This window comes from Salvelinus namaycush, unplaced genomic scaffold (genome assembly GCF_016432855.1).
Source record: "Salvelinus namaycush isolate Seneca unplaced genomic scaffold, SaNama_1.0 Scaffold60, whole genome shotgun sequence".
In the NCBI taxonomy this organism is placed as follows: Eukaryota; Metazoa; Chordata; class Actinopteri; order Salmoniformes; family Salmonidae; genus Salvelinus; species Salvelinus namaycush.
The window spans coordinates 367,906-394,241 of NW_024061309.1; the positions used below are offsets into that span (position 1 = coordinate 367,906).

The 26,336-nt window shown below is 46.0% G+C and overlaps 1 protein-coding gene across 2 annotated transcripts; it reads left to right on the plus strand.

Annotated features, from left to right (window-relative positions):
• Positions 1 to 1,044: 1,044 nt before the first annotated feature.
• LOC120042033 (cytochrome P450 4F3-like) lies at positions 1,045 to 25,534 on the plus strand. Of its 2 annotated transcripts, XM_038986925.1 has the most exons (13): positions 1,045 to 1,125; positions 2,528 to 2,765; positions 3,914 to 4,058; positions 7,649 to 7,702; positions 8,154 to 8,281; positions 9,721 to 9,842; positions 14,969 to 15,115; positions 15,277 to 15,482; positions 18,305 to 18,434; positions 19,484 to 19,617; positions 24,723 to 24,787; positions 24,904 to 24,986; positions 25,151 to 25,534. In XM_038986925.1, exons 2-13 carry the CDS (start codon positions 2,529 to 2,531, stop codon positions 25,326 to 25,328), a joined length of 1,629 nt encoding a protein of 542 aa, XP_038842853.1. In that variant the 5' UTR covers positions 1,045 to 1,125; position 2,528; the 3' UTR covers positions 25,329 to 25,534. The 2 variants fall into 2 exon arrangements, 1 of the variants encoding a protein (XP_038842853.1); XR_005476002.1 differs by lacking the exon at positions 24,723 to 24,787 and having other exon boundaries at positions 25,151 to 25,267.
• Positions 25,535 to 26,336: the final 802 nt, after the last annotated feature.

Sequence of the window (26,336 nt, forward strand, 5' to 3'; positions counted from 1 at the left end):
TGCGCGTCCACGTGAAGGGGCGAATTCTGGTGGCGGCGGCGGCGGCGGGGGGAAACACCCGTGGAGGCGTAGCGACGAGCCGGCTGGGCGTAAAAACCTGACGATCCGGCTGAGGACTGGCGTGGGATGGGCGCCTTCCGAGCCAACCGTGGTAAGAAACCTCTCGAGCCAGCTAGGGCGTGACAGCCCGGCGCGCTTGCTTACATCCCCGGTTCCATCGGTGGCGGGCCCCCCGACGTCACCACCAACCGGAAAGCAAGCACTCCCGGATGCTTCGTTTGGTGGCTTCAACATTCTGTAAGGACTGACGCTGGAGATGAGAAGCAGATTGTGATTGAGTCCAGGTGAGTCCAATAATCGTGATGCGCGTGACGGGGGCGGGCAGGTGTTCGTGATGATGGTGGCTGGAGTGCGTAATGCTGGGGAGCCTGGAGGGAAGAGCGGGCATGACATCCAGAGAAACCGAGATTGAAATAAAGTTTATATTCATGAAATTACTATAAGTGGAATTAAGATGACCCCAAAGCGATTTTTTTTTAAAGTCCATATTGATACAAAAACATGAAACAATTATTCAGTTTTGTTAAGAACAAGTTGATTGGCAAAAGTCATGAAACATTGGAAGAATTGAATAAACCACCTTTGGGCTATGATAAAAATGATGCCTCTGGGGTCAGAATGACCAGTCGGGTAGCTTGAAGGTAAACCTCCTCTAGTGTGGGAGAGCAGTGGAGAATCACAGAGTAGGCTATATGGGAGTTGTAGTTTTAAGGAGGCCAGTGGTAAAACAATAGCCTACATGCCTACAGTATGCAATGTAACTGTATAATGTAACCATACAGAGCAACACATCCATTAAAATAGCAACACCCACATGGTGACAGTGGTTCTCTGCTTTCCAGGCCTGTCTCCCAAATGGCACCCTATTCCCTTTATAGTGCACTACTTTTGACCAGGGCCCTATGGGGTTAGAGCATGTAGGTTCCTGTTGTCGGTTCCTGTTGGGTGTTGAGTCAGTCTGTGGTGTTAGAGGTTAAGATAAAGAGATGTTGAACGGGTGCTGGGGGGAGACTGTCTCAGAGCACGAGAGGAACTAAAACAAGCCAGTCAGATCTTCTAAGAAAGGCAAGTATCTGTGTGAGCAGACTACCAGCTATAATTAGGACTACTATAGATGTCCGTCTTTATGTGTTGACGCGAGAAAAGCCATCATACCGAGAGTACTACGTTGGTTTAGGATATATTGTTATTCACCGATTTCAAGTGATTCTATGAGCACAGTACTACATCAGTTGAGATACATCGTGTTGAAGAGCTGCTGTTTCTGTCGACCAAGCGGGACGTCTTTCTATGTGTTCTCAACTCTTGTTGTGTCTCTACTCTCTATCATACAGGATGGATTAGACTAGAGTAGAGTAGAGTAGAACAGAATATAGTAGAAAACAGTAGAATAGAGTAGAATAGAAAACAGTAGAGTAGAATAGAGTAGAAAACAGTAGAATAGAGTAGTATAATAGAAAACAGTAGAGTAGAATAGAAAACAGTAGAGTAGAATAGAGTAGAAAACAGTAGAATAGAGTAGTATAATAGAAAACAGTAGAGTAGAATAGAAAACAGTAGAATAGAGTAGAATAGAAAACAGTAGAATACAGTAGAATAGAAAACAGTAGAGTAGAAAATAAAACAGTAGAATAGAGTAGAATAGAATCGAATAGAAAACAGTAGAATAGAGTAGAGTAGAAAACAGTAGAGTAGAATAGAAAACAGTAGAATAGAGTAGAATAGAAAACAGTAGAGTAGAATAGAACACAGTAGAGTAGAATAGAAAACAGTAGAGTAGAATAGAAAACAGTAGAATAGAAAACAGTAGAATAGAGTAGAATAGAAAACAGTAGAATAGAAAACAGTAGAATAGAGTAGAATAGAAAACAGTAGAATAGAGTAGAATAGAAAACAGTAGAGTAGAATAGAAAACAGTAGAATAGAATAGAATAGAAAACAGTAGAGTAGAAAAGAAAACAGTAGAATAGAGTAGAATAGAAAACAGTAGAGTAGAATAGAAAACAGTAGAGTAGAATAGAAAACAGTAGAATAGAGTAGAATAGAAAACAGTAGAATAGAGTAGAATAGAAAACAGTAGAATAGAAAACAGTAGAGTAGAATAGAAAACAGTAGAATAGAGTAGAATAGAAAACAGTAGAATAGAGTAGAATAGAAAACAGTAGAATAGAGTAGAATAGAAAACAGAGTAGAAAAGAAAACAGTAGAATAGAGTAGAATAGAAAACAGTAGAGTAGAAAAGAAAACAGTAGAATAGAGTAGAATAGAAAACAGTAGAATAGAATAGAATAGAAAACAGTAGAGTAGAGTAGAATGTAAAACAGTAGAATAGAGTAGAATAGAAAACAGTAGAGTAGAATAGAAAACAGTAGAATAGAGTAGAATAGAAAACAGTAGAATAGAGTAGAATAGAAAACAGTAGAATAGCTTTATTTGATTTAAGGTTGATGGTGTTGTTTCTATACAGGATGGCTGTTATTGATGCAGTGCTGGATCGTCTGCTAGATGGACTCCTGGGTCTGGGTCGTCTCCTGTCTCCTCTCTGCTCCCTCTTTGTTCTCCTCCAGCTCTCGGCTCTGGTTGTCCTCCTCCTCCTGTCCCTCCGTGTCGTCTGTCTGCTGTGGAGCCATGCTCAGTTCACCAGACGTCTCCGGTGCTTCAGTAAGCCCCCCACACAAAACTGGCTAATGGGACACCTAGGAGAGGTGAGAAAGCACTCTGTGTGTGTGTGTGTGTGTGTGTATGTGTGTGTGTGTGTGTGTGTGTGTGTGTGTGTGTGTGTGTGTGTGTGTGTGTGTGTGTGTGTGTGTGTGTGTACAGACTGAATTAATGGATGGAATTGATAGGACCCCTACACTACAACCTGCATGTTGAGCTGAAAAAAAATTGACTTTGGTTAATAAAGCTAATTATTTTAAAGCTAATTAATTTAAACGTATGTTGCTCCAGGGAAAGGAAATATTTTTTTTGTGAATTCAGTGGATGTTTTAAGTCTCAGTGACCACCATTTTGTATTAGACTAGTGAAGCTGACTGTTAGGCAACAGTGCTTTGTTTACAGGAAAAGGTTCTTCCTGTGGTTCAGAAGTGTAAGCTACTGTAAGTGTCCCTTCCACCACAAACACTGAAAACTAAAGTCAGTCTTTACAACTCTGGTTGTCAACACTGAACACTAGTCAGTCTTTACAACTCTAGTTGTCAACACTGAAAACTAGTCAGACTTTTACAATTCTAGTTGTCAACACTGAAAACTAAAGTCAGACTTTACAATTCTAGTTGTCAACACTGAAAACTAAAGTAAGTCTTTTACAACTCCAGTTGTCAACAGTGAAAACTAAAGTCTGTCTTTACAACTGCAGTCGTCCTGCCCTTTACAGTACAATACATCTCCTTCTAAAGTCTTTATTGGCAACTCATTCCACACCACTCTCTCCCAGCCTGGTGGTTATGAAGGAGTAGCTTTGTATCAGTCCTGTGGTTGTTTCAGCAGTGTGTTTTTGTGACACCCGGAACTGGATATTGCACACGGAAGTTTGGTTTCAGCAATAGTACAGCATGAAACATTACCTTCAAATTTCCCAATGCTGGAGGAACCCCCCCCCCCCCCCCCCCCCCCAGCCTCCCTAATGTTGCCTTCACTGTAGGCCTTTCTTTGTTTCACTCATGAAATATAATATCTTTATCTTTCATATATTATAAACAAAATGTGTGTGTGTGTCTGCGTGTGCGCATGCGTGCGTGTTTCTACCTACGTGTGTGTTTGTGTGTGTGTGTGTGTGTCTGTGTCTGTGTCTGTGTCTGTGTCTGTGTGTGTGTGCGTGTGTGTGTGTGTGTGTGTGTGTGTGTGTGTGTAGATGCGGAGCACGGAGGAGGGCCTGCAGGCGGTAGATCAGCTGGTAAGAACCTACAGCCACTCCTGCTCCTGGTTTCTGGGCCCCTTCTACTCCCTGGTACGACTCTTCCACCCTGACTACATCAAGCCTCTGCTGCTGGCACCAGGTACATACATCTTTCCCTCCTGGGTCCTGTTCATTAGGGCACCAAACTGAAGAAAACCAACTGAAACCGGGGAGGGACTAACTGGAATTGTCCAATAAGAAGTGCTAATTTTCATTTCCCATTGCTAAATGTTTCAAAACGTTTTTACTTGTGTGCCCTAATGAACAGTGTGCCCTGTATACAGAACACCACTTCATTTAGTCCAGAGGCCCACATTTCACATATTTGTCTACTTTGGGGTGACAAAGTCTAACAACGATTTTCAGTAAGGTCCATGTCTGTGGGTAATATTTACAGATCACACATTTCATGTTAGCATGCTGGGTATTAATATACAACAGAGTATTGTGATATCTTACAGATCACACCTTTCATGTTAGCATGCTGGGTATTAATATACAACAGAGTATTGTGATATCTTACAGATCACACATTTCATGTTAGCATGCTGGGTATTAATATACAACAGAGTATTGTGATATCTTACAGATCACACCTTTCATGTTAGCATGCTGGGTATTAATATACAACAGAGTATTGTGATATCTTACAGATCACACATTTCATGTTAGCATGCTGGGTATTAATATACAACAGAGTATTGTGATATCTTACAGATCACACCTTTCATGTCAGCATGCTGGGTATTAATATACAACAGAGTATTGTGATATCTTACAGATCACACCTTTCATGTTAGCATGCTGGGTATTAATATACAACAGAGTATTGTGATATCTTACAGATCACACCTTTCATGTCAGCATGCTGGGTATTAATATACAACAGAGCATTGTGACAACTATAAAAACAACAGATCTGGATCTCTTCAACTTATTTCCATGACCAACTTCCCTAAAACAAGTATTGTGTTCTGCTATTTGAAACACTGTTATTTCAATGGTGAATCAGTCGAGGTAAATCATCAGATACAACAGACAAAAATGGACCAATCCCTTGGTTTTTAACCTAACATCCATCCAATAGGAGGATCCATTGCTGTTTGATACAGTCATTTTCAATGAGCATGTGAACGTTCCAACTTCTCTTCAACATTCTTTAATCAGCCTTCAAACATTTTAGACTCACATTCAACAAGATATATAAATGTGTGAAAAACTATTTGTTTTGGAGCGGTTATATATGAATTTGATCAGGGGCTTGAATACCATCAAAGCTTTGCCACTATAAAGTGGATCCATTTTTCCACTGGCCCATAGACTAATAGGCTGTCTGTCGTAGCCGCGGCAACATGTTTTGAGTAAGGGGGGTGCTGATCGCTCCCATACACTCACCCGTCCTGCTCACCCAAGCTCCCATTAGGCCTACAGACATGACTGCCTACAAAAACACACTGATAGGATACACAAACAGGACAAGCTACATTTTTTTTGCCAAATCACGACAGCCTTATCACACATTCAAAATGTACTGATTGATTAAAGTAGGGAAATGTGTGTTCCAATCACGAGCTCAAGTTTTGGAATAAAATATGCATCTCGTCTAGTTTTGGCTTTTTTTACTAACTGCTAGTGTGTCATTTAGAACAGGTTATAACCCCCCTAACTGCTAGTGTGTCATTTAGAACAGGTTATAACCCCCCTAACTGCTAGTGTGTCATTTAGAACAGGTTATAACCCCCCTAACTGCCAGTGTGTCATTTAGAACAGGTTATAACCCCCCTAACTGCCAGTGTCATTTAGAACAGGTTATAACCCCCCCTAACTCCCAGTGTGTCATTTAGAACAGGTTATAACCCCCCCCCCCCTAACTGGAATAGGTTATAACCCCCCTAACAACAATGAAACACAGGACATACCAAGAAGCTCTCTTTTCCTAACAAAGGAACACTGGCTTTTAAAGCTGCAGAAGGAGTCGGTAATTGCAGACAGCTGTATCTCCTGATGAGAGGGTGGGGTCAGAGCTCCAATCATCAATGGGGCCAACCAAACACCTGCTTAGAATTTCAGGAAGCCATCCTGAAACACACATACAAACACACCCACAACACAGAAACTGGGGAATGTACCAACCCCCCTAACTGCTAGTGTCTCATTTAGAATAGGTTATAACCCCCCTAACTGCTAGTGTGTCATTTAGAACAGGTTATAACCCCCCTAACTGCTAGTGTGTCATTTAGAATAGGTTATAACCCCCCTAACTGCCAGTGTGTCATTTAGAACAGGTTATAACCCCCCTAACTGCTAGTGTGTCATTTAGAATAGGCTATAACCCCCCCTAACTGCTATTGTGTCATTTAGAATAGGTTATAACCCCCCCTAACTGCTATTGTGTCATTTAGAATAGGTTATAACCCCCCCTAACTGCTATTGTGTCATTTAGAATAGGCTATAACCCCCCCCCCCCTAACTGCTAGTGTGTCATTTAGAACAGGTTATAACCCCCCTAACTGCTAGATTGTCATTTAGAACAGGTTATAACCCCCCTAACTGCCAGTGTGTCATTTAGAACAGGTTATAACCTCCCTAACTGCTAGTGTGTCATTTAGAATGAGTTATAACCCCTCTAACTGCTAGTGTGTCATTTAGAATGAGTTAAAACCCCCCTAACTGCTAGTGTGTCATTTAGAATGAGTTAAAACCCCCCTAACTGCTAGTGTGTCATTTAGAATGAGTTAAAACCCCCCCTAACTGCTAGTGTGTCATTTAGAATAGGTTATAACCCCCCCTAACTGCTATTGTGCCATTTAGAATAGGCTATAACCCCCCCCCCCCCCCCCCCCTAACTGCTAGTGTGTCATTTAGAACAGGTTATAACCCCCCTAACTGCTAGATTGTCATTTAGAACAGGTTATAACCCCCCTAACTGCCAGTGTGTCATTTAGAACAGGTTATAACCCCCCTAACTGCTAGTGTGTCATTTAGAATGAGTTAAAACCCCCCTAACTGCTAGTGTGTCATTTAGAATGAGTTAAACCCCCCTAACTGCTAGTGTGTCATTTAGAATGAGTTAAAACCCCCCTAACTGCTAGTGTGTCATTTAGAATGAGTTAAACCCCCCTAACTGCTAGTGTGTCATTTAGAATGAGTTAAACCCCCCTAACTGCTAGTGTGTCATTTAGAATGAGTTATAACCCCCCTAACTGCTAGTTTGTCATTGAGAACAGGTTGCTAGTGTGAACAGTGATGTCGATGAGAAAAACACACTTGTTTCGGGAGCGCGAGTTGTGGCTCAATTGACTCTTGCAGGCCTTCATTTAGCAAATTAGGTAGGCTACCTCACATCTCAATTAGGCTTAAGTGTTTGTCGGTTTAGACAGAGAAGATAGGTCTAAACATTTGGTTGTCTATTGTGCTACCTGGATCTAGTGTGCTAGCTAGCCAGTGTGTTTACAGTTTAGTTAATTTGTCATGAGAAAAAGACTTGTGGAAAAAAGAACTCCCTTGCATGGTTTTACCATCTCACCACCAGGTGGTGCTGCCGCACCCTCTGCACCCCTTCTTCCTGCTGCCATGCTGTCTGCTTTTCTCCCTAGCAAAGTAAATGAGAAAAACACACTTGTTACAGTTACACACTCACTACAGTGACTATTTTTCTGAATTGCCTTCACCATTTGTCCATTCTTGCAGCTTCCATCACAGTCAAAGATGAGCTGTTCTATGGGTTCCTGAGACCATGGCTGGGTAAGTACAAAACATGAACACCTTTCATTTACTTTTCCCAGGACTATACAATACACTCTCAAATCAAATCCTCTCTCACAGTCACAGTAATATTTCCTATACCATATACAGTACTTTCAGATCCTCTGTCCTTGTTACAGTAATATGTCCTATACCATATACAGTACTTTCAGATCCTCTGTCCTAGTGACAGTTACAGTAACATGTCCTATACCATATACAGTACTTTAGAATCCTCTATCCTAGTCAAAGTTACAGTAATATTTTCTATACTATATAGGGTACTCTCAGACCCTCTGTCCTAGTGACAGTTACAGTATCATTTCCTGTACTATATACAGTACTTTAGAATCCTCTATCCTAGTCAAAGTTACAGAAATATTTCCTATACTATATACAGTACTTTCAGACTGTCTATCCTGGTCACAGTTACAGTAATATTGTCATACAGGACAGAGTCTTCTCCTGAGTAACGGAGAGGACTGGTCTCGTCGTAGACGTCTACTCACTCCTGCATTCCACTTCGACATCCTCAAGAACTATGTGAAGATCTTCAACCACTCCTCCGACGTCATGCATGTGAGTCTATGGAGCAACAGCAGCCATTACGTGGGTTCAACCACTCCTCCGATATCATGCATGTGAGTCTATGGAGCAACAGCAGCCATTACGTGGGTTCAACCACTTCTCCGATATCATGCATGTGAGTCTATGGAGCAACAGCAGCGATTACGTGGGTTCAACCACTTCTCCGATATCATGCATGTGAGTCTATGGAGCAACAGCCGCGATTACGTGGGTTCAACCACTTCTCCGACATCATGCATGTGAGTCTATGGAGCAACAGCCGCGATTACATGGGTTCATTTGAGTAGCAATCAAGTAAACTAATTTGGCCGGTAACGTTAAATATGTTAGAGAAACAAGGTGTATAGTTTACAAGTTCTTTTTTGCAGCAGCAGCTTCTCTGTTTTTAAACTGCCCTGTTTAAGTATTGTGATAGTGAAGCATTTTTACTTCTTTTGGCTCTATACTTGAACACTTTGGATCCATATCGGGTGAAGCGTTTAGAAATTACAGCAGTTTTTGTACATAGTCCTCCCATTTTAGGGGAGCAAACTAGTAAAAAGTGAAGTATTTGGTCCCGTATTCATAACACGCAATGACTACATCAAATTAGTTGGATGCATTTGCTTTTTCTTTTGGTTGGGTTTCAGATTATTTTGTGCCCAATAGAAATGAATGGTAAATAATATATTGTATCATTTTGTGGTCACTTTTGTTGTATATAAGAATAGAACATGTTTCTAAACACTTCTACATGAGTGTAGAAGCTTTGCCACAGTTACAAAAAAGGGACATTTAGGAACGTTTACATGTCTACGCTTTTGCAATTTGTGAGAGCAAATTATTGTTTTTAAACTTATTCATTGATACAGTGTGTCAGACAGAGGCGGCTGGTGGGAAGAGCTATGTCGATTCCATTCCAGCCAATACAATGAGCCCGTCCTCCTATAGCTCCTCCCACCAGCCTCACCTGGTGTAAGAGGTAGTGTGACGAGGTAGACAACAAAAATGTCTCCCATATAGAGTTAGTTGGAGGACTCATCATGGACATAACCCGTTTTAGCATGTACATTGCCATTGAGGGATTCCACCATTTTAAAGAAGTGAACTTGGTGGGGATTCCTATTAGTTCTAAGTGATCAGCCAAATATCAGAGCATTGTCGCCTGGTTGCATTGTTTGTAAATGGCTTTAAGCTATATCACTGCTATCTAGTGGCCACAATAAATGAATGACACAAGATATGATTCAGGACTCCAGCACTGCAGGTGGCTGTAAATCACTAATATTAGCTTTATGCTTTTTAAAAACACTAAGAAATAAGAAAATGGACTACTTCAAAATGGAGATAGCCGCAGTGACGCTGCCCGTGCTGTCACAGACACCTTAATGGGACAGATACAAAGAAGACTCCTCTAACTCTTTGGTCTCTCCCCTGTTGGTTGGCGTCAGTCTAAGTGGCGCCGCCTGGTGGCCGAGGGAGAGAGCCACCAGGACATGTTCAGTCACATCAGCCTGATGACTCTGGACAGTCTGCTCAGATGTACCTTCAGCTACAACAGCAACTGCCAGGAGTGAGTAGTCCATGTTTAATATGACTGATACAGAAGCAGTGAGTAGTCTATGTTTAATATGACTGATACAGAAGTAGTGAGTAGTCTATATTTAATATGACTGATACAGAAGCAGTGAGTAGTCTATGTTTAATATGACTGATACAGAAGTAGTGAGTAGTCTATATTTAATATGACTGATACAGAAGTAGTGAGTAGTCTATATTTAATATGACTGATACAGAAGTAGTGAGTAGTCTATGTTTAATATGACTGATACAGAAGCAGTGAGTAGCCTTGTACCTCTGTTACTGACTGAGACAAGAGCCCTGTAACCTTCTACCTCTGTTACTGAGACAAGAGCCCTGTAACCTTCTACCTCTGTTACTGAGACAAGAGCCCTGTAACCTTCTACCTCTGATACTGAGACAAGAGCCCTGTAACCTTCTACCTCTGTTACTGACTGAGACAAGAGCCCTGTAACCTTCTACCTCTGTTACTGACTGAGACAAGAGCCCTGTAACCTTCTACCTCTGTTACTGACTGAGACAAGAGCCCTGTAACCTTCTACCTCTGTTACTGACTGAGACAAGAGCCCTGTAACCTTCTACCTCTGTTACTGACTGAGACAAGAGCCCTGTAACCTTCTACCTCTGTTCCTGACTGAGACAAGAGTCCATCTCACTACACTTCTATTCTATAAGATCAGAGTTGTATTCCAGGCTGTAATATAAGGCTGTCATATACGTGATATTTACTGTACTGTGGAAGGACGACCTCAAGTGACCTCAAGGACACATTATTTCCAGGTGTTGTGTGTTGTATGTTGCAGCATTTTGGCCAGTCTTTCTTAGCAGGGCACGTTAATGTGTTTCATCTATTGGTTTATACAGCTCATCCTCAAATACAACTGTTTAGTACAGCAGATCCTATCTTTCACTGTCCTCTACCCTCCTCCTCTATCTATCTCTGTCTCCATACTCCCCTCTACCCTCCTCCTCTATCTAACTCTGTCTCCATACTCCCCTCTACCCTCCTCCTCTATCTAACTCTGTCTCCATACTCCCCTCTGCCCTCCTCCTCTATCTAACTCTGTCTCCATACTCCCCTCTACCCTCCTCCTCTATCTAACTCTGTCTCTATCCTCCCCTCTGCCCTCCTCCTCTATCTAACTCTGTCTCCATACTCCCCTCTGCCCTCCCTCCTCTATCTAACTCTGTCTCCATACTCCCCTCTACCCTCCTCCTCTATCTATCTCTGTCTCTATCCTCCCCTCTGCCCTCCTCCTCTATCTAACTCTGTCTCCATACTCCCCTCTACCCTCCCTCCTCTATCTAACTCTGTCTCCATACTCCCCTCTGCCCTCCCTCCTCTATCTATCTCTGTCTCCATACTCACCTCTACCCTCCTCCTCTATCTAACTCTGTCTCCATACTCCCCTCTACCCTCCTCCTCTATCTAACTCTGTCTCCATACTCCCCTCTACCCTCCTCCTCTATCTATCTCTGTCTCTATCCTCCCCTCTACCCTCCTCCTCTATCTAACTCTGTCTCCATACTCCCCTCTACCCTCCCTCCTCTATCTAACTCTGTCTCCATACTCCCCTCTGCCCTCCCTCCTCTATCTATCTCTGTCTCCATACTCCCCTCTACCCTCCTCCTCTATCTAACTCTGTCTCCATACTCCCCTCTGCCCTCCTCCTCTATCTATCTCTGTCTCCATACTCCCCTCTGCCCTCCTCCTCTATCTAACTCTGTCTCCATACTCCCCTCTGCCCTCCTCCTCTATCTAACTCTGTCTCCATACTCCCCTCTGCCCTCCCTCCTCTATCTATCTCTGTCTCCATACTCCCCTCTGCCCTCCCTCCTCTATCTAACTCTGTCTCCATACTCCCCTCTGCCCTCCCTCCTCTATCTATCTCTGTCTCCATACTCCCCTCTGCCCTCCTCCTCTATCTAACTCTGTCTCCATACTCCCCTCTGCCCTCCTCCTCTATCTAACTCTGTCTCCATACTCCCCTCTGCCCTCCCTCCTCTATCTATCTCTGTCTCCATACTCCCCTCTGCCCTCCCTCCTCTATCTAACTCTGTCTCCATACTCCCCTCTGCCCTCCCTCCTCTATCTATCTCTGTCTCCATACTCCCCTCTGCCCTCCCTCCTCTATCTATCTCTGTCTCCATACTCCCCTCTGCCCTCCCTCCTCTAACTATCTCTGTCTCCATACTCCCCTCTGCCCTCCCTCCTCTATCTAACTCTGTCTCCATACTCCCCTCTGCCCTCCCTCCTCTATCTAACTCTGTCTCCATACTCCCCTCTACCCTCCCTCCTCTATCTAACTCTGTCTCTATCCTCCCCTCTGCCCTCCTCCTCTATCTAACTCTGTCTCCATACTCCCCTCTACCCTCCTCCTCTATCTAACTCTGTCTCCATACTCCCCTCTACCCTCCTCCTCTATCTATCTCTGTCTCTATCCTCCCCTCTACCCTCCTCCTCTATCTAACTCTGTCTCCATACTCCCCTCTACCCTCCCTCCTCTATCTAACTCTGTCTCCATACTCCCCTCTGCCCTCCCTCCTCTATCTATCTCTGTCTCCATACTCCCCTCTACCCTCCTCTTCTATCTAACTCTGTCTCCATACTCCCCTCTACCCTCCTCCTCTATCTAACTCTGTCTCCATACTCCCCTCTGCCCTCCTCCTCTATCTAACTCTGTCTCCATACTCCCCTCTACCCTCCTCCTCTATCTATCTCTGTCTCTATCCTCCCCTCTGCCCTCCCTCCTCTATCTAACTCTGTCTCCATACTCCCCTCTACCCTCCTCCTCTATCTATCTCTGTCTCTATCCTCCCCTCTGCCCTCCCTCCTCTATCTATCTCTGTCTCCATACTCCCCTCTGCCCTCCCTCCTCTATCTATCTCTGTCTCCATACTCCCCTCTGCCCTCCCTCCTCTATCTAACTCTGTCTCCATACTCCCCTCTGCCCTCCTCCTCTATCTAACTCTGTCTCCATACTCCCCTCTACCCTCCCTCCTCTATCTAACTCTGTCTCTATCCTCCCCTCTGCCCTCCTCCTCTATCTAACTCTGTCTCCATACTCCCCTCTACCCTCCTCCTCTATCTAACTCTGTCTCTATCCTCCCCTCTGCCCTCCTCCTCTATCTAACTCTGTCTCCATACTCCCCTCTGCCCTCCTCCTCTATCTAACTCTGTCTCCATACTCCCCTCTACCCTCCTCCTCTATCTAACTCTGTCTCCATACTCCCCTCTACCCTCCTCCTCTATCTAACTCTGTCTCCATACTCACCTCTACCCTCCTCCTCTATCTATCTCTGTCTCCATACTCCCCTCTACCCTCCTCCTCTATCTAACTCTGTCTCCATACTCCCCTCTACCCTCCTCCTCTATCTAACTCTGTCTCCATACTCACCTCTACCCTCCTCCTCTATCTATCTCTGTCTCCATACTCCCCTCTACCCTCCTCCTCTATCTAACTCTGTCTCCATACTCACCTCTACCCTCCTCCTCTATCTATCTCTGTCTCCATACTCCCCTCTACCCTCCTCCTCTATCTAACTCTGTCTCCATACTCCCCTCTACCCTCCTCCTCTATCTATCTCTGTCTCCATACTCCCCTCTGCCCTCCTCCTCTAACTAACTCTGTCTCCATACTCCCCTCTACCCTCCCTCCTCTATCTAACTCTGTCTCCATACTCCCCTCTGCCCTCCTCCTCTAACTAACTCTGTCTCCATACTCCCCTCTGCCCTCCTCCTCTAACTAACTCTGTCTCCATACTCCCCTCTACCCTCCTCCTATATCTAACTCTGTCTCCATACTCCCCTCTACCCTCCTCCTCTATCTAACTCTGTCTCCATACTCCCCTCTGCCCTCCTCCTCTAACTAACTCTGTCTCCATACTCCCCTCTGCCCTCCTCCTCTAACTAACTCTGTCTCCATACTCCCCTCTGCCCTCCTCTATCTAACTCTGTCTCCATACTCCCCTCTGCCCTCCTCCTCTATCTAACTCTGTCTCCATACTCCCCTCTACCCTCCTCCTCTATCTAACTCTATCTAACTCTGTCTCCATACTCCCCTCTATCTAACTCTATCTAACTCTGTCTCCATACTCCCCTCTACCCTCCTCCTCTATCTAACTCTATCTAACTCTGTCTCCATACTCCCCTCTACCCTCCTCCTCTATCTAACTCTGTCTCCATACTCCCCTCTACCCTCCTCCTCTATCTATCTCTGTCTCCATACTCCCCTCTACCCTCCTCCTCTATCTAACTCTATCTAACTCTGTCTCCATACTCCCCTCTACCCTCCTCCTCTATCTAACTCTATCTAACTCTGTCTCCATACTCCCCTCTGCCCTCCTCCTCTATCTATCTCTGTCTCCATACTCCCCTCTACCCTCCTCCTCTATCTATCTCTGTCTCCATACTCCCCTCTGCCCTCCTCCTCTATCTCTGTCTCTATCCTCCCCTCTGCCCTCCTCCTCTATCTATCTCTGTCTAACTCTGTCTCCATACTCCCCTCTACCCTCCTCCTCTATCTAACTCTATCTAACTCTGTCTCCATACTCCCCTCTACCCTCCTCCTCTATCTAACTCTGTCTAACTCTGTCTCCATACTCCCCTCTGCCCTCCTCCTCTATCTAACTCTGTCTCCATACTCCCCTCTACCCTCCCTCCTCTATCTAACTCTGTCTCCATACTCCCCTCTGCCCTCCTCCTCTATCTATCTCTGTCTCCATACTCCCCTCTACCCTCCTCCTCTATCTAACTCTGTCTCCATACTCCCCTCTACCCTCCTCCTCTATCTAACTCTGTCTCCATACTCCCCTCTACCCTCCTCCTCTATCTAACTCTGTCTCCATACTCCCCTCTACCCTCCTCCTCTATCTAACTCTGTCTCCATACTCCCCTCTACCCTCCTCCTCTATCTAACTCTGTCTCCATACTCCCCTCTACCCTCCTCCTCTATCTAACTCTGTCTCCATACTCACCTCTACCCTCCTCCTCTATCTAACTCTGTCTACTCCCCTCTACCCTCCTCCTCTATCTAACTCTGTCTAACTCTGTCTCCATACTCCCCTCTACCCTCCTCCTCTATCTAACTCTAATGTCTGATGGCTCCTTTCGTCCAGGAGCTCCAGTGAGTACATAGCAGCCATTTTTGAGCTGAGCACCTTGGTGATCGAGCGGAGAGGACGTATCCTGCACCACTGGGACTGGCTGTACTGGAAGTCCCCAGAGGGACAGCGCTTCAAACAGGCCTGCAGTGTAGTACACAGGTAGGAATTGGCTGAAGATGTTCCTGAAATTCTGAGGTTTTCCTGAAATTCCTTTTGGAAGATTCCTGGAAGCTGGAAATCCAAGATTCCTCCAAACAGGATTTCTGGAATACTTGGGAATTTTCAGAAAGTTACTCAAATTCTTACAACCCTATACACAGGTTCACCAGGACTGTTGTCCAGGAGCGCAGAGCACAGCTTCTCCACCAGGGGGAGCCAGAGAGCCACACTGACAACACAGGAGGGGAGGAGAAGAGGAAAAGAGTAGCAGACTTCATTGATTTGTTACTGCTGTCAAAGGATGAGGAAGGCCATGGTCTCACAGATGAGGAGATAAAAGCAGAGGCAGACACTTTCATGTTTGGAGGTGATCCTCGAGTGTTTAGATCCACCCTATCCTTTACTACTGTATTTAACCTGGCAGTATATCCTGTCATGAACTACTGTATTTACCTTGGCAGTATATCCTATCACAAATACTGTATTTACCTTGGCAGTATATCCTATCACAAACTACTGTATTTACCATGGCAGTATATCCTATCATAAACTACTGTATTTTACCCTGGCAGTATATCCTATCACAACTACTGTATTTACACTGGCAGTATATCCTATCATAAACTACTGTATTTACCTTGGCAGTATATCCTATCATAAATACTTTATTTACCCTGGCAGTATATCCTATCATAAACTACTGTATTTACCCTGGCAGTATATCCTATCATGAACTACTGTATTTAACCTGGTAGTATATCCTAACATAAACTACTGTATTTAACCTGCCAGTATATCCTAACATAAACTACTGTATTTACCCTGGCAGTATATCCTATCATAAACTACTGTATTTACCCTGGCAGTATATCCTATCATAAACTACTGTATTTACCCTGGCAGTATATCCTATCACAACTACTGTATTTAACCTGGCAGTATATCCTATCATAAACTACTGTATTTACCCTGGCAGTATATCCTATCACAACTACTGTATTTACCTTGGCAGTATATCCTATCACAAATACTGTATTTACCTTGGCAGTATATCCTATCATAAACTACTGTATTTTACCCTGGCAGTATATCCTATCACAAATACTGTATTTACCTTGGCAGTATATCCTATCACAAATACTGTATTTACCCTGGCAGTATATCCTATCATAAACTACTGTATTTTACCCTGGCAGTATATCCTATCACAACTACTGTATTTACACTGGCAGTATATCCTATCATAAACTACTGTATTTACCTTGGCAGTATATCCTATCATAAACTACTGTATTTACCTTGGCAGTATATCCTATCATAAATACTTTATTTACCCTGGCAGTATATCCTATCATAAACTACTGTATTTACCCTGGCAGTATATCCTATCACAAACTACTGTATTTACCTTGGCAGTATATCCTATCATAAATACTTTATTTACCCTGGCAGTATATCCTATCATAAACTACTGTATTTACCCTGGCAGTATATCCTATCACAAACTACTGTATTTACCTTGGCAGTATATCCTATCATAAATACTTTATTTACCTTGGCAGTATATCCTATCATAAATACTTTATTTACCCTGGCAGTATATCCTATCATAAACTACTGTATTTACCTTGGCAGTATATCCTATCATAAATACTTTATTTACCCTGGCAGTATATCCTATCATAAACTACTGTATTTTACCCTGGCAGTATATCCTATCACAACTACTGTATTTACACTGGCAGTATATCCTATCATAAACTACTGTATTTACCTTGGCAGTATATCCTATCATAAATACTTTATTTACCCTGGCAGTATATCCTATCATAAACTACTGTATTTACCCTGGCAGTATATCCTATCATGAACTACTGTATTTACCCTGGCAGTATATCCTAACATAAACTACTGTATTTAACCTGGCAGTATATCCTATCATAAACTACTGTATTTAACCTGGCAGTATATCCTAACATAAACTACTGTATTTAACCTGCCAGTATATCCTAACATAAACTACTGTATTTACCCTGGCAGTATATCCTATCATAAACTACTGTATTTACCCTGGCAGTATATCCTATCACAACTACTGTATTTACCCTGGCAGTATATCCTATCACAACTACTGTATTTAACCTGGCAGTATATCCTATCATAAACTACTGTATTTACCCTGGCAGTATATCCTATCACAACTACTGTATTTACACTGGCAGTATATTCTATCATAAACTACTGTATTTACCCTGGCAGTATATCCTATCACAACTACTGTATTTACCCTGGCAGTATATCCTATCACAACTATTGTATTTAACCTGGCAGTATATTCTATCACAACTACTGTATTTAACCTGCCAGTATTTCCTATCACAAATACTGTATTTAACCTGGCAGTATATCCTATCACAAATACTTTATTTACCCTGGCAGTATATCCTATCATGAACTACTGTATTTAACCTGGCAGTATATCCTAACATAAACTACTGTATTTAACCTGGCAGTATATCCTATCATAAACTACTGTATTTAACCTGGCAGTATATCCTAACATAAACTACTGTATTTACCCTGGCAGTATATCCTATCATAAACTACTGTATTTAACCTGGCAGTATATCCTAACATAAACTACTGTATTTACCCTGGCAGTATATCCTATCATAAACTACTGTATATAACCTGGCAGTATATCCTGTCATGAACTACTGTATTTACCCTGGCAGTATATCCTATCATAAACTACTGTATTTAACCTGGCAGTATATCCTAACATAAACTACTGTATTTACCCTGGCAGTATATCCTATCATAAACTACTGTATTTACCCTGGCAGTATATCCTATCATAAACTACTGTATTTAACCTGGCAGTATATCCTAACATAAACTACTGTATATACACTGGCAGTATATCCTATCATAAACTACTGTATATAACCTGGCAGTATATCCTGTCATGAACTACTGTATTTACCCTGGCAGTATATCCTATCATAAACTACTGTATATAACCTGGCAGTATATCCTGTCATGAACTACTGTATTTACCCTGGCAGTATATCCTGTCATAAACTACTGTATTTACCCTGGCAGTATATCCTGTCATAAACTACTGTATTTACCCTGGCAGTATATCCTATCATAAACTACTTAATTTGAGACTTTATTCTCTCTCAGGTCATGACACCACGGCCAGCGGGATCAGCTGGGTTCTGTATAACCTGTCTCAGCATCAGGACTACCAGGACCGCTGTAGAGCCGAGGTCAACGACCTGCTACAAGACCGAAAGACAGAGGACTTAAACTGGTCAGCACCTGTCTGTCCGTCTGTCTGTCTGTCTGTCTGTCTGTCTGTCTTTGTTTCTGTCAGGGGGATGGGTTATACTACAGGGTGAGGGGGACGGTTCATACCACAGGGTGAGGGGAGGGGGACGGGTCATACCACAGGGCGAGGGGAGGGGGACGGGTCATACCACAGGGCGAGGGGAGGGGGACGGGTCATACCACAGGGCGAGGGGAGGGGGACGGGTCATACCACAGGGCGAGGGGAAGGGGACGGGTCATACCACAGGGCGAGGGGAGGGGGACGGGTCATACCACAGGGCGAGGGGAGGGGGACGGGTCATACCACAGGGCGAGGGGAGGGGGACGGGTTATACCACAGGGCGAGGGGAGGGGGACGGGTCATACCACAGGGCGAGGGGAGGGGGACGGGTCATACCACAGGGCGAGGGGAGGGGGACGGGTCATACCACAGGGCGAGGGGAGGGGGACGGGTCATACCACAGGGCGAGGGGAGGGGGACGGGTCATACCACAGGGCGAGGGGAGGGGGACGGGTTATACCACAGGGTGAGGGGAGGGGGACGGGTCATACCACAGGGCGAGGGGAGGGGGACGGGTCATACCACAGGGTGAGGGGAGGGGGACGGGTTATACCACAGGGCGAGGGGAGGGGGACGGGTCATACCACAGGGCGAGGGGAGGGGGACGGGTCATACCACAGGGCGAGGGGAGGGGGACGGGTCATACCACAGGGGGAGGGGGACGGGTCATACCACAGGGAGGGGGACGGGTCATACCACAGGGCGAGGGGAGGGGGACGGGTCATACCACAGGGCGAGGGGAGGGGGACGGGTCATACCACAGGGCGAGGGGAGGGGGACGGGTCATACCACAGGGCGAGGGGAGGGGGACGGGTCATACCACAGGGCGAGGGGAGGGGGACGGGTCATACCACAGGGCGAGGGGGCCGGGTCAAGTCTGGTATCTCTGTAGTCCAAGACTCCCAAAACAGACCAGTCCTTTCTGTATGTGTGAATGATCCATAAAAGAGTGGTGTGTTGTGTTTCTGTAGGGAGGACCTGAGCAGCCTCCCCTTCACCACCATGTGTATCAAAGAGTCTCTGAGACTGCACTCCCCCGTGTCTGCTGTCACCAGACGATACACTAAGGACATCACGGTGCCAGGTGGACGGGTCATACCACAGGGTGAGGGGAAGGGGATGGGTCATACCACAAGGTGAGGGGAAGGGGATGGGTCATACCACAAGGTGAGGGGAAGGGGATGGGTCATACCACAAGGTGAGGGAAGGGGGACGGGTCATACCACAGGGTGAGGGGAGGGGGACGGGTCATACCACAGGGTGAGGGGAAGGGGACGGGTCATACCACAAGGTGAGGGGAAGGGGATGGGTCATACCACAAGGTGAGGGGAAGGGGACGGGTCATACCACAGGGTGAGGGAAGGGGGACGGGTCATACCACAGGGTGAGGGGAAGGGGACAGGTCATACCACAGGGTGAGGGGAGGGGGACGGGTCATACCACAGGGTGAGGGGAAGGGGATGGGTCATACCACAGGGTGAGGGGAAGGGGATGGGTCATACCACAGGGTGAGGGGAAGGGGACGGGTCATACCACAGGGTGAGGGGAAGGGGATGGGTCATACCACAGGGTGAGGGGAAGGGGATGGGTCATACCACAGGGTGAGGGCAGGTGATGGGTCATACCACAGGGTGAGGGGAAGGGGATGGGTCATACCACAGGGTGAGGGGAAGGGGATGGGTCATACCACAGGGTGAGGGCAGGTGATGGGTCATACCACAGGGTGAGGGGAAGGGGATGGGTCATACCACAAGGTGAGGGGAAGGGGACGGGTCATACCACAAGGTGAGGGGAAGGGGATGGGTCATACCACAGGGTGAGGGCAGGTGATGGGTCATACCACAGGGTGAGGGGAAGGGGATGGGTCATACCACAAGGTGAGGGGAAGGGGACGGGTCATACCACAAGGTGAGGGGAAGGGGACGGGTCATACCACAGGGTGAGGGGAAGGGGATGGGTCATACCACAAGGTGAGGGGAAGGGGATGGGTCATACCACAAGGTGAGGGGAAGGGGACGGGTCATACCACAGGGTGAGGGGAAGGGGATGGGTCATACCACAAGGTGAGGGGAAGGGGATGGGTCATACCACAAGGTGAGGGGAAGGGGACGGGTCATACCACAGGGTGAGGGGAAGGGGATGGGTCATACCACAGGGTGAGGGCAGGGGGACGGGTCATACCACAGGGCGAGGGCAGGGGGACGGGTCATACCACAGGGTGAGGGCAGGGGGACGGGTCATACCACAGGGTGAGGGGAAGGGGATGGGTCATACCACAGGGCGAGGGCAGGTGGATGGGTCATACCACAGGGTGTATGTGGGTATATTTGCATATTTAAATACATTAACATAAAGGGGAGGAACAGGGCTACAACCACCAAACACTTTTTCTGTGTACCCTACCTGCTCTGTCTACCCTACCTGCTCTGTCTACCCTACCTACCCTACCTGCTCTGTCTACCCTACTTACCCTACCTGCTCTGTCTACCCTACCTGCTCTGTCTACCCTACCTACCCTACCTGCTCTGTCTACCCTACCTGCTCTGTCTACCCTACCTACCCTACCTGCTCTGTCTACCCTACCTACCCTACCTGCTCTGTCTACCCTACCTGCTCTGTCTACCCTACCTACCCTACCTGCTCTGTCTACCCTACCTGCTCTGTCTACCCTACCTACCCTACCTGCTCTGTCCACCCTACCTGCTCTGTCTACCCTACCTGCTCTGTCTAGCCTACCTACCCTACTTGCTCTGTCTACCCTACCTGCTCTGTCTACCCTACCTACCCTACCTGCTCTGTCTACCCTACCTGATCTGTCTACCCTACCTACCCTACCTGCTCTGTCTACCCTACCTTCTCTGTCTACCCTACCTGCTCTGTTTACCCTACCTGCTCTGTCTACCCTACCTGTTCTGTGTACCCTACCTGCTCTGTCTACCCTACCTACCCTACCTGCTCTGTCTACCCTACCTACCCTACCTGCTCTGTCTACCCTACCTGCTCTGTCTACCCTACCTACCCTACCTGCTCTGTCTACCCTACCTACCCTACCTACCCTACCTGCTCTGTCTACCCTACCTGATCTGTCTACCCTACCTGCTCTGTCTACCCTACCTACCCTACCTACCCTACCTGCTCTGTCTACCCTACCTACCCTACCTGCTCTGTCTACCCTACCTACCCTACCTGCTCTGTTTACCCTACCTGCTCTGTCTACCCTACCTACCCTACCTGCTCTGTCTACCCTACCTACACTACCTACCCTACCTGCTCTGTCTACCCTACCTACCCTACCTGCTCTGTCTACCCTACCTACCCTACCTGCTCTGTCTACCCTACCTACCCTACCTGCTCTGTCTACCCTACCTACCCTACCTGCTCTATCTACCCTACCTACCCTACCTGCTCTGTCTACCCTACCTACCCTACCTGCTCTGTCTACCCTACCTACCCTACCTGCTCTGTCTACCCTACCTGCTCTGTCTACCCTACCTACCCTACCTGTTCTGTCTACCCTACCTACCCTACCTACCCTACCTGCTCTGTCTACCCTACATACCCTACCTGCTCTGTCCACCCTACCTGCTCTGTCTACCCTACCTACCCTACCTGCTCTGTCTACCCTACCTGCTCTGTCTACCCTACCTGCTCTGTTTACCCTACCTGCTCTGTCTACCCTACCTACCCTACCTGCTCTGTCTACCCTACCTACCCTACCTGCTCTGTCTACCCTACCTGCTCTGTCTACCCTACCTACCCTACCTGCTCTGTCTACCCTACCTTCTCTGTCTACCCTACCTACCCTACCTGCTCTGTCTACCCTACCTGCTCTGTCTACCCTACCTTCTCTGTCTACCCTACCTACCCTACCTGCTCTGTCTACCCTACCTGCTCTGTCTACCCTACCTACCCTACCTGCTCTGTCTACCCTACGTGCTCTGTCTACCCTACCTACCCTACCTTCTCTGTCCACCCTACCTGCTCTGTCTACCCTACCTGCTCTGTCTAGCCTACCTACCCTACTTGCTCTGTCTACCCTACCTGCTCTGTCTACCCTACCTACCCTACCTGCTCTGTCTACCCTACCTGATCTGTCTACCCTACCTGCTCTGTCTACCCTACCTTCTGTCTACCCTACCTGCTCTGTTTACCCTACCTGCTCTGTCTACCCTACCTGTTCTGTGTACCCTACCTGCTCTGTCTACCCTACCTACCCTACCTGCTCTGTCTACCCTACCTACCCTACCTGCTCTGTCTACCCTACCTGCTCTGTCTACCCTACCTACCCTACCTGCTCTGTCTACCCTACCTACCCTACCTACCCTACCTGCTCTGTCTACCCTACCTGATCTGTTTACCCTACCTGCTCTGTCTACCCTACCTACCCTACCTACCCTACCTGCTCTGTCTACCCTACCTACCCTACCTGCTCTGTCTACCCTACCTGCTCTGTTTACCCTACCTGCTCTGTCTACCCTACCTACCCTACCTGCTCTGTCTACCCTACCTACCCTACCTGCTCTGTCTACCCTACCTGCTCTGTCTACCCTACCTGTTCTGTCTACCCTACCTGCTCTGTCTACCCTACCTGCTCTGTCTACCCTACCTACCCTACCTGCTCTGTCTACCCTACCTGCTCTGTCTACCCTACCTACCCTACCTGTTCTGTCTACCCTACCTACCCTACCTACCCTACCTGCTCTGTCTACCCTACCTACCCTACCTGCTCTGTCTACCCTACCTACCCTACCTGCTCTGTCCACCCTACCTGCTCTGTCTACCCTACCTACCCTACCTGCTCTGTCTACCCTACCTGCTCTGTCTACCCTACCTGCTCTGTCTACCCTACCTGCTCTGTTTACCCTACCTGCTCTGTCTACCCTACCTACCCTACCTGCTCTGTCTACCCTACCTACCCTACCTGCTCTGTCTACCCTACCTGCTCTGTCTACCCTACCTACCCTACCTGCTCTGTATACCCTACCTTCTCTGTCTACCCTACCTACCCTACCTGCTCTGTCTACCCTACCTGCTCTGTCTACCCTACCTACCCTACCTGCTCTGTCTACCCTACCTGCTCTGTCTACCCTACCTGCTCTGTTTACCCTACCTGCTCTGTCTACCCTACCTACCCTACCTGCTCTCTCTACCCTACCTACCCTACCTGCTCTGTTTACCCTACCTGCTCTGTCTACCCTACCTACCCTACCTGCTCTGTCTACCATACCTACCCTACCTGCTCTGTCTACCCTACCTGCTCTGTCTACCCTACCTGCTCTGTCTACCTCATGAATTACTGTTGTTGTCACGTTCTCTTGCATAATTCAACAAACGTGTCATTAGCAGTATACACTCTGATTAGAAATCAACACACTTGGGTCTAGATTACACCTATCTAAACATGCTTTACTTAAACAATACGAGTGTTCATTTTCCGAAGATGCTTTCATTTCAGCGGCTCTAATTTGTAAACATTTCAACTATATTAAATTGTAACTTTTTTAAATTCCACGAAAAATGTATTCTCTTTCTTATGACATACACTACCAGTCAAAAGTTTGAACAGACCTACTCAATCAAGGGTTTTTCTTTATTTTTACTATTTTCTACATTGTAGAATAGACTGAAGACATCAACATTTTGAAATAACACATGTGGAATCATGTAGTAACCAAAAAAAGTGTTAAATAAATCAAAATATATTTTATATTTGAGTTTCTTCAAAGTAGCCACCCTTTGCCTTGATGACAGTTTTTTTGCACACGCTTGGCATTCTCTCAACCAGCTTCATGAGGTAGTCACCTGGAATGCATTTCAATTAACAGGTGTGCCTTGTTAAAAGTGAATTTGTGGAATTCCTTTCCTTAATGCGTTTGAGCCAATCAGTTGTGTTGTAACAAGGTAGGGGTGGTATACAGAAGATAGCCCTATTTGGTAAAAGACCAAGTCCTTTTTATGGCAAGAACAGCTCAAATAAGCAAAGAGGGAAAACCCTGTAATGAGTAGGTGTGACCAAACTTTTGACTGGTACTGTACGTGTGGAGACGATGCGTTAAATCCCTGACGAAGCTTTAGCGTTCTTATAGACTAAACGGAAAGGCAACGTAAACACAGGAAATAGATAGCTGAACGAGACAGATCCTCAGGAGGGCGGAGCATGTGCATTGCTAATACTAATGTCTTTTGTCTAATGTCTTTTTGCTACCTCAGGTAGCATCTGTCTGGTGAGCATCTATGGGACCCATCACAACCCTGAGATCTGGCCTGACCCAGACGTTAGTACAGTTTACAACATCTACACTCAGGGCTCTGACGAGCTCCTAATATCCTCTCACAGTGCCGCTGACAGGCTCACTTTAGGCTGATGGCATTTCACTCTTCTCCTCTCCAGGTCTACAACCCCATGCGCTTTGACCCTGAGAACTCAAAGGACCGTTCATCCCATGCCTTCATACCCTTCTCTTCAGGACCTAGGTATGGATTCTAATTTACATTATCTTTATACACATCGTCATCACAGCCCAGGCATAACACAGCCTAATGTTTATAACCTGTTCCCTGATCCGTTTGTGCTGACATGACAGTCCAAACAGATCCGGAGACCAGTATTAACCGTCACCGATCATTCTGTGCTATAGGAACTGTATAGGTCAGAAGTTTGCCATGGCAGAGCTGCGTGTGGTGGTGGCGCTGACCTTGAGGAGGTTCCGTTTGACCCCTGGGGGGGTGGAGGTGAGGAGGCTACCCCAGCTGGTGCTCAGGGCCGAGGGGGGGCTGTGGCTGACGCTGGAGACCCTAGACACCCCCCAGGACTAACCCCTGACCTCCATCTCTTACCTCTATGGATCAGTCATAGAGAAACTGCTTTCATGATTTTACTGTATAAACATACACTGAGTATACGAAACGTTAAGAACACCTTAACACAGTAAAATCATAGGCCTAAAGCCGACAAATAAAAACAGTCAAATCATAGGCCTAAAGCCGACAAATAAAAACAGTCAAATTATAGGCCTAAAGCCGACAAATAAAAACAGTCAAATTATAGGCCTAAAGCCGACAAATAAAAACAGTCAAATTATAGGCCTAAAGCCGACAAATAAAAACAGTCAAATCATAGGCCTAAAGCCGACAAATAAAAACAGTCAAATCATAGGCCTAAAGCCGACAAATAAAAACAGTCAAATCATAGTTCTAAAGCGACAAAATAAAAGACAAATAAAAACAGTAAAACATCCTGATGAAAGTGCAGGTTCTCATGAATCTCTCTACTCAGCCTCTCTCTCTGTCTTGACTTGAGCTATGACTCAACGTTGTCAGGACAGAGAAACCACATACATGCTCTTTGTTCTCTCAGTTGGATAGAAAAATAAACCGGTACTTGTTGTTTCTCACAAGTGTATCAGGTTGTGAACTCTGCAAATAACGTTTCCACTCCGGGAAGGAGAACGGTAAATGACTGTAATACATGCATTAACATAAATGAATATAAACCAAATGACGGGATGAACGGTACATCTACTATGCCTACTGGCTACATATATAATGGAGAATGGAACAAAACAAACAATCGAAGAGCACACAATTCACAACAAAGAAACAATGAAAGTGCAAGAATTGCCAGGAGACAGCAGAGGGAACATTCTGGAGGGCTGAGAGCATGCATTCTGGAGAGAGACGCCCATATCTTCGCCACACATCCCTCCCCTTCTTCTTGTTGCATCATTTTAAATTAGTCTCGAAGACACATTCGCTTCACACATTTTAGATGTTTTCCACTGGCAGCCACAACTCAATAATCAGCTAGGCCTATTGCCATAGGCT

Bases quoted from the DNA above. Each gene is read 5' to 3' on its own strand.
- LOC120042033 (XM_038986925.1), top strand. From the start codon at position 2,529: ATGGCTGTTATTGATGCAGTGCTGGATCGTCTGCTAGATGGACTCCTG. The intron at 7,703-8,153 runs GTAAGTACAAAA...ATTGTCATACAG, and splicing joins GTTCCTGAGACCATGGCTGG to GACAGAGTCTTCTCCTGAGT. The intron at 8,282-9,720 runs GTGAGTCTATGG...GGTTGGCGTCAG, and splicing joins ACTCCTCCGACGTCATGCAT to TCTAAGTGGCGCCGCCTGGT.